Source organism: Trichechus manatus, unplaced genomic scaffold (assembly GCF_000243295.1).
Source record: "Trichechus manatus latirostris isolate Lorelei unplaced genomic scaffold, TriManLat1.0 scaffold00138, whole genome shotgun sequence".
Classification (NCBI taxonomy): Eukaryota; Metazoa; Chordata; class Mammalia; order Sirenia; family Trichechidae; genus Trichechus; species Trichechus manatus.
The window spans coordinates 106,531-121,597 of record NW_004444074.1 but is presented as its reverse complement, the minus strand read 5'-3'; the positions used below and the strand labels follow the sequence as shown (position 1 = coordinate 121,597).

The window sequence follows — 15,067 nt, the reverse complement described above, 5'->3', positions numbered from 1 at the left end:
TTTCAGTTTTTTGCAGATGGATATCCAGTTATGCCAGCACCATTTGTTAAAGAGACTGTCTTTTCCCCCAATTAATGGACTTTGGGCCTTTGTCAGATATCAGCTGCTCAAAGGTGGATGAATTTATGTCCGGATTCTCAGTTCTGTTCCATTGGTCTGTGTATCTGTTGTTGTACGAGTACCAGGCTGTTTTGACTACCGTGGCAGTATAATAGCTTCTAAAATCAGGTAGTGTGAGGCCTTCCACTTTGTTCTTCTTCTTGAGTAATGCTTTATTTTGGGCCTCTTCACTGGTGCCTTTTCTTAAGAGTGGAAGTAGATTAGTGATCAAGTAATGTCTCTTCTGTAGGTAGGTATAGAGCATTTTTGTTCAGCATACCTGAGGTGAGAAAACCCTGGTCAAAACTGGATTATAAGATGCTTAAATTCACATTAAGCTTGTTTGTATCAGGAAGTTAATTTATTAATTTATAGAGGACTATCTCTTCCTGGTATATAATCTTTTAAGGAAACTAAGACCTGGAAATTATTAGTGTATGTTCATTAATTTATTCATCATTAATTCAGAAAATATTCATTGAGTGTTTAATATGTACTAGATACTGTTTTAAGAACAAAATAAATGTTTATATACCTCTCAGAGTCTCATAGCCTGTTAGCAGGGAAAAGCAAAACAACAAATAATTACAGTACAGTTTAGCAGTACTGTGGCTTCGGTCACCTCTGCTGGGCCCCAGTGGAGATACGCAGATATATAGAAGTCTAGATGTGTACAAAGTGCTGTAGAAAGACAGAAGAGAAGGTCTGAGCAAATGTTATATTAGCTTTCAGGCTTTGACCACAGATCCTAATATAGCCACTTTGTGAACTGAGCTAGATCACAAGTGAGCATTTAAATTTATGCTCTCTGCTCCTTTTATACCCACTTTTCCCTGGGCTCCACCCTGGTTTCTACTTGGTCTTCTAGTGATCTCAGGGAGGAAGTGTCTACTTCAAATAGAGAGAACTCTAGGGTCCTCTTTCTATGCTAGCTGAGTTTGAGATGAGAGGCCAAGAGCATGATTCCCATAAGAGGGAGCCCAAAGAGACAAAAGTCCTCCTAGTTCTGTTTTATAGCACCTTCATGCCCCCTACCTGTAATAATGGAGGCCCACTGTAGGCCATTTAATCCTCGTATCATCACTTTTCCAGGAATGAAACCATAGGGGAACTTTTGAAATCTCCAAGATCACTAGTACTTAAGGTTTGAGAACCTCATGAAAACTATTGGCCTTCTCTCCAGAGAGATGCACATGCATATTTCACACCAAATGAAATCCATCCAGGGGCCCCAGGTTAAGAATTCTGGTCTAAAGGTGAAAGCAGTGCTTCCCAACATTTTTCACATCATGACACACATAGAAAATGATCATATTTGTACAGCACACTGGGATAAACTACAGTGGATTTGGGAGGCAACTATATGGGCAACTTTATATTACATAATTTTAATGAAAAAAATACAATATTAAGGATGATATTAAATCCTGAATGTATATAAAGCTTCCAAGGAGCCCTGGTAGCACAGTAGTTAAGCGCTAGGCTGCTAACCAAAAAGTCAGTGGTTTGAACCCACCAGCCATGCCACCACCCCTATAGGGTCGCCGTGAGTCGGAATTGACTCGAGAGCAATGGGTTGTTGTTGATAAAGCTTCCAAACATAATCTTTCCAAAAATTTAATGAAAAACCTGAGATTGCTCCTGTAAACATAACATTTTTAATATAGGGTTTTATTATTGAAATGGAGTCCCTGGGTAGTGCAAACAGTTAAATGCTGAACTAGTAACTGAAAGGTTGGAGGTTCATGTCCACCCAGATGTGCCTTGGAAGAAAAGTTTGGCAGTCTACATTTGAAAATATCAGACATTGAAAACTCTGTGAAGCACAGTTCTACTTTGACCCACATGGGGTTGCCATGAGTCAGAATCGACTCAGTAGCAACTTGTGTGATTGAAATGAGTGTATGCAATTCCTGAACTAGACAGTTTAGCAGTGATATCTTCAAATTTTGACAGTCATTATTAATGAGAACTTTGTTTAGACATGTAGGTGATAAAAAAATTTTAAATAATCTTTATAACAATTCAAAATTTACAAGTATAAATTATATTTGATTCTACTAGCTCTTGCTTTTCCTCCATTGACAAACGTAATATAGAAATATGTAGGTGCGGTATCTTGTGTTATGTGACTGGATTTAGATCTACTCAAATTGTTTTCATATCAAATATATATTGCAAAATAATGACAAAGCTCTAATTTGCAGAGCACGTCTGTGTTATTAAAGCAATCACTTTACAGCTAACTTGGGTGTAACTAAAGAGACACATAGCCATAAACATAGGGAAGAATTCAATATATGTGAAGAGAGAGATTGGGAGCTGGGTTTGTCAAGAGCATCTGGCAGGCCTCCCTGCTTTTCCCTTCCTCACCTTGGCACCTGGAACATGCACTCTTCCAGCAGCTCCAATGCTCAGTGTTTATGATGAGTAACAGTACATACTGCAGCTGGCTTCTGAAGGTGATGTCCTGGTGGTAGAACACTCATTTGCTTTGCTCAGAAAGTCATTCATTGTGCTTGCCACCTATAGGTCCATGTGGGACACTAGCGTGGGTCATCAGACTCTGATTCTTTTGGGCTGCCCTCTGAGAATCCCTAGATCAAACTGTCTCTTGCCACAAGTGAATTGCCTAGAGGGTCCAACCACTCCAGACCTTTCAGGCCCACCCCTAGGCCTAAGGGAATAACTATCTTGCAGTACATCTGTAACTCATTCATGGCACACCTAATGCAGTAGTATGTCACTTAAAAGGCTACAGTTTATGTAGCTAAACTGTTGATTGAAAGAGAGCAAGAAAACAAAAAAAGTTTTAAAAAATCATGGTTTCTGTCATTAATAATCCAATCTCATACATTTAAAATGACTTGGGCACAGTTACAAATTAATATAACAAGTATAAATTAATATAATACAGAATATGTAAGAGCTGAGAGTGACTGGAGCATGATTGAATCATGTGTTGCCTGTACCTGGTTGTAATTATTTTTTAATCTCAATAATTTTTTACTAACTTCATTTAACTGTATCAGTGTCCAGACAGGAAATAGAAACCATGCCAGTTATTTGAACAGGGAGAGTTTAACAAATAATTGTTAACTAGATATACAGTTGTTAAGTAGGTAACTAGAAGGTAAAAAGAAAAATCTAAGATATCACAGAGGTAGCAACTGCTACCATCTTTAGGGTTGGAAACAAAAACAACCAGAAGAAACAAAGGGGAAAACTTAGAAACCTAAAAGAGCGGCCCCACAGAACTGACACTCAGATGTCTGAGAACAAGATGCTGCTCAGCTGGTGTTGGTGTCTCTGAGCTTGGAATAGGGGCTCCATGGGCCTTGGGCCCAACCTTCTGAGATGGGATGCTGGCTGACTGGTCCTGGTGTCTTTGAGTCAATTAGACTAATTCTGCAAATGTTAGACATACTACAAACAGGATTCAGCTGCTGCTGAATGGGGCATTTTTTAATGTTATTTGTAGATAATCAACATTTTAGTAGGCTATACAGAAAGGAACTGCTGCTACCAGGGTGAAGAAGCATTGCTAGAGAGAAGGTTATTGGAACCAGAATGCTACAGGAAGCAGTAAGGCGGTAGACAGGAAACAGACGGGAAAGAGCAAGTCTTTTGTAATTACTCTGCCTTGGGCTCTGCCTCTGGTGCTCCTAATTGGCAAGGCAGAAATGTAGTTTTCAGAGTTCCAGTTCTAGCATCAAAAGTATACAAAAGGGTAGTTTTGGAGCTGAGACAGTAATTTAACTGACACTTGACCGATATGGAAGTTGATATCAAGAGTAGAATTTATCTCCCACCCTCTTGTTTGCAGTTAAATGAAGGCAGTTAAAGACTTGCTATTTTAACTTGCTTAAGTTTAAGCATTTGCTACTTTCTGTACCGCAGATCCATTCAGCATAATGTCACCAACGTAATGGACCAATGTGATGTTGACTGGAATGTCAAAATGCTCAACAGCTCTGTGGATTGTATTATGGCAGAGTTCGAGAATTGATAAAGCTCTGAGACGAGAATATGAAGGTATATTGTTGACCCTTCCAGGTAAAAGCAAACTGATTCTGGTGTTCCTTGCCAATTGGTATGGAGAAATAAGCATTTGCTAGGTCAATAGAATATGTAAGAATATAAGACAAGACTTTGTCTCACTTATTTTGGACATATTATCAGGAGAGACCAGTCCTGGAGAAGGACATCATGCTTGGTAAAGTAGAGGGTCAGCGAAAAAAAGGATGACCCTCAATGAGATGGATTGATACAGTGGCTGTTAACAATGGGCTCAAATATAGCAACGACTGTGAGGATGGGGCGTTTTGTTCTATTTTATATAATGTTGCTATGAGTTTGAAGCCAACTCGATGGCACCTAACAACAACAACAGGAAAATAGCTGCATACCAAGTGCAGGGGTTGTGTTGACTTGCTCCGGTAAAGATACTACATATGTAAAACAGCTGCAATAGGAGGCATCACTTGATTAAATTTATAATAATCCATATTAATTCTCCAAGATCCATCTGCCTTCTTCACAGGCCAAGAGACAAATTAAATGGACAAGAGATAGGTCTTAGCACCCCTGTATCTTTCAAGTCTTTGACAGTGGCAGTAATGTCTGCAATCCTTCTTCCCCCTACCCCAAGCCCTGGAAGCAATATTTTTAGTTCACTATCCTTGTGGGGGGTGGGGTGGGGTGGGGGAAGTTTCCAAGGACTTAAACTTGATGCTTCATACTATAGTAGTCCTTATTCTACGATCCGAGAGCCAGTATGGAGATTCTGCTAGTTACCAGGTATGTCAATTCTAATTACATATTCAGGAACTGGGGAAGTCACCACAGGGTAGTTTCATGGACCTGCTTGGCCCACTGTGATTCAAACTTGTTTAAGACTCCATTTCTCACTTGGCCAACACAAGCCCCCACTTTGACTGGGACTGTAGTAGTGTTTTGGATCCCCAAGAGCTAGCATCAATTTAAAGCCGTTGTTTATAAATCGCTGAAAAACCTGTTTTTTTTTTTTTTTTCCCCCACCACACAATCATTTTAGGAAATGAGCATTGGTCCCTTTGGGGAAGACTTGGAGGAAGATTTTCAATATATGCTATGCATGCTACAGGGTCCTTCTTCAAGGGAACCCCAGCATTCCCTTCAATTAAGAGGGTTGGGTCTGTGAACTGGCTTAGGTCTGGAAAATAGGTCAGAGGTTGGAAATTTCCACTGTGATAACCAAAGTCAGATTTTTGCTACCAGATATGAAGCTTTTTAATGTTATATGTAGGTAATCAACATTTTAGTAGGCTGTCCATCTATTTTTATAACCACAAATTTCCTGAGGGTAAAAAAATAAATGTGATTAATACTATATTTCTACTTTCTTTTACAATAAATGTGCCCACCTTGTCTTTAGTGGTTAAACACTGACATTTGGCCTCTGGTACTTTAAAATTGCATTATCAAGAAGTCCATCTCAGTGGTAACATCTCCTGCCATCATACCTGGCCTAAAGAAGAAAGCCACCACAGAGATTATCAAGGAGGCAGGTCCTTCCACTCACTAATGTATTTCTCAATGTCTTAGTAAAAGGATTGTTCTCTGGGTCCTCTTTGGTGGTGGTGGGGGAGAGTGTACTTTATGTGATAAATTCACTCCAACATTCCCATCTCCCTGAGTCCTTCCTTTACATTATGCCAGGGAAATGCTGGCATCTTAGCTTAATTAAACATAGTTCACAGTTCAGCCCAAGTTTTAGTCAATCTACCAAATAAACTGGTACAGTCATTTCCAGCTGTGCATGCTAACGTCTTAAATCCATAATATCTAGTAACTGTACCCATATCAATAAATTCTGCCCAAACCAATATTATATTCTGTCTTCTTGATTTAACTGCTTTATAATATATTCTCATGCATATTCCCTGGGTTTCTGACCATATATATGCAAATACTGAAATTCATTTGGTGTAAAAGCTAATTCCTCCTCGTCATACTCTGTATTTGCCCTGCTGGCACATTTTGAGGTCTAATTCCAGTTTATGGGTCTAGTGGCACTAAGAGGTGGTTAGGCTGAGTCTTGAGGAAAGTGGCATTTCCTTGCAAACCAACTGTCCCAGAGGAGGTTATTACAAGGTTTTCAATCAAGAGGAGGTTAGTCTCCTTAAACATAGGAGGACATACTGCTTCCATTGCCAAGAGTGGCTCAGGAGTTTGAGATTCTCTGTTTCTGAATCTAACTAGATGTCCGCATTCCAAATTTCAGGGTCCCCCTTTTCCCAATCAGTGACCCAGTTTTCACATGAGTAACTTGCCTAAGCTATGAATTCAATTAACACTGCAATTGTGTAACCTACATAATTAAATTTTGTGTTAAATTTTTGTCATCATATATAACAAAATTTGCATTTTAACCATTTTTATGTGTACATTCAGTGGCATTAATTACATTCACAATGTGGTACAGCCATCACTGCTATTTCCAAAGCTTTTTAATCACCCCAAACAGAAACTCTGTATTCATTAAGCAATAACTCTCCATTTTCCATTGCCCCCAGCCCCTGGTAACCTCTAATCTCCTTTCTGTCTCTATGAATTTGCCTATTTTAGATATTCATGTAAGTGGAATAATACAATATTAGTCGTTTTCTGCCTGGTTTATTTTATGTAGCATAATATTTTCAAGGTTCATTCATGTCATAGCATGTATTAGAACTTCATTCCTTTTTATGGCTGAATAATATTCCATTGTATGTATATACCACATTTTATTTATCCATTAATCTGTTGATGGATACTTGGGCTGTTTCCATCTTTTGACTGTGAACGTTGGTGTATAAGAATCTAAGTCTCTGCTTTCAAACCTTTTGAGTATTAAAAAAAAAAAAAGAAACTCATTGCCATCGAATCGACTCTGACTCATAGCGACCCTATAGGACAGAGCAAAGTCATGTGGTCATTCTATATTTAACTTTTTGAGGAACTGCCAGACCGTTTTCAACAGTGGTGGCACCATTTCATATTCCCAGCAGCAATGTATGAGAGTTCCAATTTCTCTACATCTTCATCAACCCTTGTTATTTTTCTTTTTTGATAACAGCCATCTTGTTGTTCTTGTTAGGTGCCGTCGAGTCAGTTCCGACTCATAGCAACCCTATAGGACAGAGCAGAACTGTCCCGTAGGGTTTCCAAGGAGTGCCTGGTGGATTCAGACTGCTGACATTTTGATTAGCAGCCGTAGCTCTTAACCACTACCCCACCAGGCCATCTTAGTGGGTGTGGAGTGCTATTTTATTGTGGTTTTGATTTGCATTTCCCTTATGACTAATGATGTTGAGTATCTTTTCATGTGCTTATTGATCATATGTATATCTTTTTTTGTTGCAATGTCTATTCAAATCCTTTTCCCATTTTTTAATTGGGTTGTCTTGTGGTTTTGTTGTTCAGTTATTGTTGAGTTTTTGTCCTTTATATATTCTGGATATTAAACCGTTATCAGATATATTATTTCCAAATATTTTCTACCATTCTCTAAGTTCTCTTTTCACTTTCTTGATAATGTCCTTTGATGCACAAAAGTTTTTAATTTTGATGAAGTCTGATTTATCTATTTTTTCTTTTGTTTCTTGTACTTTTAGTGTTGTATCTAAGAATCCACTGGCAAATCCAAGGTCATGAAGATTTGCACCTATGTTTTCTCCTAAGAGTTTTATGTTTTTAGTTCTTATATTTAAGTCATTGATCCATTTTGACTTAATTTTTGTATATCATATAAGGTAGGGGTCCAAGTTCTTTTTTTTTTTTTTTTACATGTGGAAATCCAATTGTCCCAGCACCATTTATTTTTAATGATAATTTATTTTTAACAAATATTGATTTTGTGGCTACGAGAAATAAGCGATTCTTTTAAAGTTGCTATAGAAGCTCTCTAGCAATAATTCTTTTCATGAAGTTTACTTTGCTTTATATTAAAATAGTCACTACAGCTCTCCTTTGATTTAAGTTTGCATGTTATAACTTTTTCCATCCTTTTAAGTTATTTCGTCTTTATATTTAAAGGTTTTTTGTTTTTTTTTTTTAGTAGATAGCATATTATTGTGTCTTGCTTTTGTCAAATCCAATCTAACAATCTCTGCCTTTTAATTGGGGTGTTCAGATCCCTATATTTTCTTCTAAGAGTTTCATATTTTAGTTTTTACATTTAGGTCTTTGATCATTTTGAATTAATTTTTGTATGTCGTGTGAAGTATAGGTCCAACTTCATTCTTTTACATGTGGAGATAAAGTTGTCCCAGCACCATTTGTTGAAGAGGGTCTTCTTTCCCCATTGAATGGATTTGGTGCACTTATAGAAAATCAATTGGCCATAGATGAATGAGTTTATTTCTGGAGTCTCAATCTATTCTATTGGTCTATATTGTCACTTCTTATACAAGTAGCACACTGTTTGGATTACGGCAGCTTTGTAGTACATTTAAAAATTGGGAAATGTGAGTCCTCTTACTTTGTTGTGGTTTTTTTTTTTTTTTTTTTTTTTGAGATTGTTTTGGCAGTATGAGGTCTTTTGCAATTCCATATAAATTTGAGGATCAGCTTTTTTTATTTCTGCAAAAACGGCTTGGAATTTAAATAGGAATTATGTTGTATTCATAGGTCACGTTGGATAGAATTGACCTCTTAACGATATTAAGTCTTCCAGTCCACGAACACAGGATATCTTTCCATTTGTTTTCTTCAAGTTACCATCAAGTCAGTTCCAAATCATGGCAACCCCATGTGTGTCAAAGTAGAACTATGCTCCACAGGATTTTCAGTGACTGCTTTTTCAGAAGTAGATTGTGAGGCCTTTCTTTAGAAGTGCCTCTGGGTAGACTCTAACCACCAACCTTTCAACTAGCAGCCAAATGTTTTAACCATTTGCACCTCCCAAGGATTCCTTCATTTATTTAGATTGCCTTTAATTTCTTTCAGCAGTGTTCTATGGTTTTCAGTGTAAAGATCTTACATATCATTGGTTGAATGCTTTCCTAGGTATTCTTTTAGATGCTATTGTGAAAAGAATGGTTTTTAAAATTTTCTTTTCAGACTGTTCATTGCTGGTGTATAGAAGTGCAACTAATTTCTGTAGGTTGATCTAGAAACTTTGCTGAATTCATTTGTACAGTCCTCCAGTTTGAAAGGTGAAGACACTAGATAGTAACTCGAAGCTGTGTAAAGAAGTAAAGGCCTTTTGAAAAGCTAATTTCAAGGCAAATATAAAGGCCAGTTTTGCTGTATTTTTGGTTTACAACTATATTATGTTTTACATGTCATAAAGACAAAAATAAAAATAATAACTAAGTATACAATACTGAGCACATAATGTATAAAAATGTTATTTGTGACATCAACAATATAATGGGAGAGGGCAGAGTGGTATAGGAACAGAGTTTTTGCAAGTTATGGAAGTTAAGTTGGTATCAATTTAAACAAGACTGTCATAAATTTAGAATGGTAAATGTAATTCCCATGGTAACTTCACAGAAAATTTCTAAAAAATATATACATGAGGAAATGAGCAGGGAATAGAAATGAGCAGGGAATAAAAATGAGTTACCACAGGAAATCAACTAGACACACAAAAACGGGCAGTATTTGGGGAAATAAGGGACAGAAAATCTATTAGACACAGAAAACAAATAGCAAAATGGCAGAGTAAGCCCTTCCTTCTCAATAACTACTGTAAATGTGAATGGATTGAACCTTCCAGTGAAAAGACACAGGTTAGCAGAATGGATAAGAAAACATGACACAACTATGTGTTGTCTATAAGAGACCTGTTTTAAATCAAAAGACACAAATGGGCTGAAAGTGAAAGGGTAGAAAAAATATTCCATGCAAATAGAAACCAAAAGACAGCTGGAGTGGCTTTATTAATATCAGAAAAAGTAGACTTTAAGTAAAAAACTGTTCTAAGGAACAAGGAAGGACATTATGTAATGACAAAAGGATCAATTCATCAAGAAGATAGAACAGTTATCAATATATATGTACCTAACAGCAGAACCCCAAAATACATGAAAAAATACTGAAAAAACTGAAGGGAGAAATAGACATTTCTACAGTAATAGTTGGAGACTTCAAAACACCAATTTCAATAATGCAGAGAACATCTAGACAGAAAATCAACAAAGAAACAGAGGACCTGAATAACACTGTAAGCCAACTAGACCAAACAGACACATATAGAGCATTTCACCCAAGAACAGCAGGATATACACTCTTCTCCAGGGCACATGGATCATTCTCAAGCTTCAGTAAATTTTTAAAAATTGAAGTCATTCAAAATATCTTCTCCAGTCATAGTTGAATGAAACTAGAAATCAATAATAGATGGAAAATGAAATTTCACAAAAATGTGGAGATTAAACAACACACTGTTAAACAACCAATGAGTTGAAGATGAAATCACAAGTGAAATTAGAAAATACTTAAGAGGTGAATGAGAAAGAAAGCACAACATAACGAAACCTAAGGAATGCAGTGAAGGCAGTATTCAGATGAAAATTATAGCTGTAAATGGTCTATATTAAAAAATCAATAATCTAACTTTACACCTTGAGAAACTAGAAGAGGAAGAGCAAATGAAGCCCAAAGCAACTAGAAGAAAGGAAATAAAGATGAGAGCAAGCAGGGATAGAATCAATGAAATTAAAGTTGGTTCTTTGAAGAGACCAGCAAAATTAAAAGACCTCTAGCTTGACTGATAAAGAAAAAAAGAGCGAAGACACAAGTAACTAAAATCAGAAATGAAAGTGGTGACATTACTGCTGACCTTACAGAAATTAAAAGGATTGTAAGAGAATATTATGAACAATTGTATACCAACAAACTAGATAACCTAGTTGAAATGTTTAAATTTTGTACAAACTACTCAAATTGACTCAAGAAGAAATAGAAAATATCAACAAACCTATAACAACAGAAGAGGGTGAAACAGTAATCAAAAATCTCCCAACAAAGAAAAGTCCAGGACCAGATGACTTCAATACTGAATTCAACCTAACATTTAAAGAAGAGTTAGCACCAATTCTTCTCAAACTCTTCCGGGAAATAAAGGAGGAGGGAGCACTTCCTAACTCATTCTGTGAAGTCAGCATTGCCCTGATACCAAGGCCAAATAACAACACCACAAGAAAACTACAGATCAATATCCCTTATGAATATAAATGCAAAAACCCTCAACAAAATACTAGCAAACTTAATCCAATAGCATATTAAAAAGGGTTACACACCATGACCAAGTGGGATTTATCCCAGGAATGCAAGGGTAGTTCAACATAAGAAAATCAATCAATGTAATACACTACATTAGTAGAAAAAAGGAAAAAAAGAATATTCATTCATCTCCGTTAATGCAGACATTTAACAAAACCCTTTAATGATAAATGTACTCAAAATAGAATAGGAATAGAAGGAAAATTCCTTAACATGATAAAGGGTATTTATGAAAAACCCACAGCTAACGTCAAACTCAATGGTGAAAAACTGAAATCTTTTTCCCTAAAACAAAGATGCCCACTTTCACCACTGCTATCCAACATTGTATTGGAAGTTCTAGCCAGAGCAATTAGGCAAGGAAAAGAAATAAAGCATACAAATCAGAAAAGAAGTAAAATTATCTCCATTCATAGATGACATGATACTATACATAGAAAATGCCAAAGAATCCACAAGAAAGCTATTAGAGCTAATAAACGAATTCAGCAAATTTGCGGGATACAAGATGTCCCATCTATTTTTGATACTCTTTTTTTTCCCCTGTCTTCTTACACACTGAGTATTTTTATGATTTCATTTTATCTCCATTAATGACTTGATGCCAAATGCTGCAATTCACCAACTTATAACTCTATTGGGAGTGTGGAGGGTCCTTAACTAGATTCACAGTGGCTCTCTCTCCTAGCCAACAACTTAAGAGACTCTAGGATCTCATGGGTGGGGTGTTGTCATGGATTGAATTGTGTCCCCCCAAAAATGTGTGTAGCAACTTGGCTAGGTCATGATTCCAAGTATTGTATAATTGTGTGATCTGATGTGATTTCCTTGTGTGTTGTAAACTCTATCACTATGATGAGGTTATATGTGATCTCCTTATGTATTGTAAATTCTATCACTGTGATTCCTACAAGATTAGATAGTGTCTTAATCCAATCTCTTTCGAGATATAAAAGAGAGAAGCGAGCAGAGACACATGGGAACCTCATACCACCAAGAAAGTAGTGCTGGGAGCAGAGCACGTCCTTTGGACCTGAGGTTCCTGCGCTGAGATGCTCCCAGACCAGAGGAAGATTGATGAAACGGACCTTCCTCCAGAGCCGATGGACAAAGCGTTCCCCTGGAACTGACGCCCTAAATTTGTACTTGTAGCCTACTGGATTGTGAGAGAACAGACTTCTCTTTGTTGAAACCATCCACTTGTGGTATTTCTGTTAGAGCAGTACTAGATGACTAACACAGGTGTGGAAGTGGGCAGAGTGCTATACACTTTAAGTTAAATGAAAGGTAATGTTTTTCATGCTGGACAATGCCTCCATCATCTTCCAGTGGACTTGATTTTGCAATGCATCATGATATATTTAAGTAGCATTTAGACTCCTACTGGAAACTTATATTGGGCTACCAGGAGGCATCTTAAATGTAGCATCTCCAAACTCAAACTTATTATATCATACTTCAAATCTGTTTTTGTCTCCTTACCTTATTTCACTTAATGGTATCACTGTGTGTGAAAATGTCAATTCTACCCCAAACAGTCTACAAATACAATGCAATCCTGAACCAAATACCAAAGTATTCTTTAACGAGATGGAAAAACTAATCATGAACTTTATGTGGAAAGAAAGAGGCCCCGGATAAGTAAAGTATTACTGAAGAAGAACAAAGTAGGAGGCCTGGCACTACCTGACCTCAGAACCTTCTGTACAGCTACGGTAGTGAAAACAGCCTGGTACTGGTACAATGACAGACACATTGACCAATGGAACAGAGTCAAAAACTCAGATATAAATCCATCCAACTAAGGTCATGTGATCTTTGACAAAGGCCCGAAGTCCATTAAATGGAGAAAAGACAGTCTTTTTAACAAATGGTGCTGGGCAAAACTGGATGTCCATCTGTAAAAAAAAAAAAAAAAAATGAGCCAGAAACCATACCTCACACCATACACAAAAACTAATTCAAAATGGTGTCACCATCTGTCTTAGGCTGGGTTCTCTAGAGAAGTAAAACCAGTAAAGCATATAAATGTATATATAGAGAGATTTATATCAGAGAAATGGCTCACACAGTTGCAGAGGGTGTAACGTCCCAAAGCTGTGGGTCAGGAAAAAGACTTCTCCTGATTCATGTAGCCACAGGGGCTGGCAAGCCAAAGATTGGCAGGCCGAAGAGCAGGGCTGTTGCTCACAGGCTGTGAAGATCAATGAATTCCTAGATCAGCAGGCAAGACTGCAGGTAAGCTGCTCAAGTCCCAAGAACTGGAAGTTAGATGAACAGGAGCCAGCTGCAGGATCCAGAAAGAGCAAAAACCCCCCAAGCCATGCCTGAATGTCCGCTCACACTCAATGTGGGCCACACACCCAAGGAAACTCCCCTTCAACTGACTGGCTACTCACAGCAGATCCCATCATGGGGGTGATCACATATCAAATCTCAACAGGGAAGTGATCACAATGTTATACAACTGCCAGAACACTGAGAATCTTGGTCCAGGCAAGTAGACACACAATCATAACCATCACAGTCTACCGCTTGTCAACTTGGCACCTGTACACATGTCCTTTAGCCATACATAATCTCTGAATAAAGACAATTATAAAGTCATACTTGTGCCTAACATGATACACGAACATACATAGAACCGAAAATGCAATAACCCTGTTTATATCTTATATTTTATAAGTGAAGAAAACAAAAATATTTGATGCAGAAATACTCATAACAATTACAGTTCTCATTTCTGCAACTGGTCATGTGGCCATAACTGGTGTTTAGAACTACCTTCTTCTACCACCCATTCCGTATTCCCTTTGTCCTCAGAAAGCACCTCAGCTGGTTGTGGTTCTTTGCCTGGTGGGGTGACCCAAACCTTCATTCCTGAAGAGTCTGGGTCATTAATAGTCATGTCGGAATTGGGTTGTTGTAGTTTTCCATTGACTTTAATCACAGGGCATGGTAGTACTAAGAGATGCCCTAAGTGATCTCCTGCATTCCAGACATATTCTTCTTTACCTCCATTATGTAATATCAATCCAATTTCCTCTTGGTAATTAGGATCAATCACACCAGCCAGTATGGTAACTCCCTTCTTTGCCTGTTGATCCAGAGGCATAAGGAGCCCAAAGTAGCCAGGTGGCATTCTTAGCTTCCAGTTCAGTGGAATCACTGATGTGTCTCCAGGTGGGAGCGTTCCTCCCTTTGGAACTAAGACCTCTAGACCTGCAGAGCATAAGGTCACAGGGACAGGAAGCAAAAATCTTGCAAGTGGGTCACTAGGGGTGCCACTCCATTTCCACCACTTGATTCCTGGACCAATGCATCCTGGCTATGGGAGATATGACACCATATATTAGATGCTGGTTTAGAGCATATACAGCTTCTTGGAGAACATTGCCCCAAACCTGCAAGGTATTGCCACCTAGCTGGCGCTGTAGTTGGGTCTTTAGGAGGCCATTCCATCGTTCTATCAAGCCAGCTGCTTCAGGATAATGGGGAACATGGTAAGACCAGTGAATTCCATCAGCATGGGCCCACTGTCACATTTCATATTTCATTTGCTGTGAAGTGAGTCCCTTGATCCAAGGCAATGCTGTGTGGGATACCATGAGGGTGGATAAGGCATTCTGTAAGTCCATGGTTGGTAGTTTTGGCAGAAGCTTTGCGTGCAGGGAAGGCAAATTCATCTCCAGAGTAAGTATCTATTCCAGTA

At 37.9% G+C, this 15,067-nt stretch overlaps 1 protein-coding gene across 1 annotated transcript in view; it reads left to right on the top strand.

Moving 5' to 3' along the window:
- Nucleotides 1–3,699: 3,699 nt before the first annotated feature.
- Nucleotides 3,700–15,067, top strand: part of LOC101353515 (EF-hand calcium-binding domain-containing protein 5) — an 85,285-nt gene continuing 73,917 nt past the window's right edge. The window contains exon 1 of the mRNA XM_023739611.1: nucleotides 3,700–4,134. Within this exon, the coding sequence (XP_023595379.1) occupies nucleotides 4,129–4,134 (6 nt within the window). The 5' untranslated portion in view covers nucleotides 3,700–4,128. The remainder of the gene's footprint in view (nucleotides 4,135–15,067) is intronic.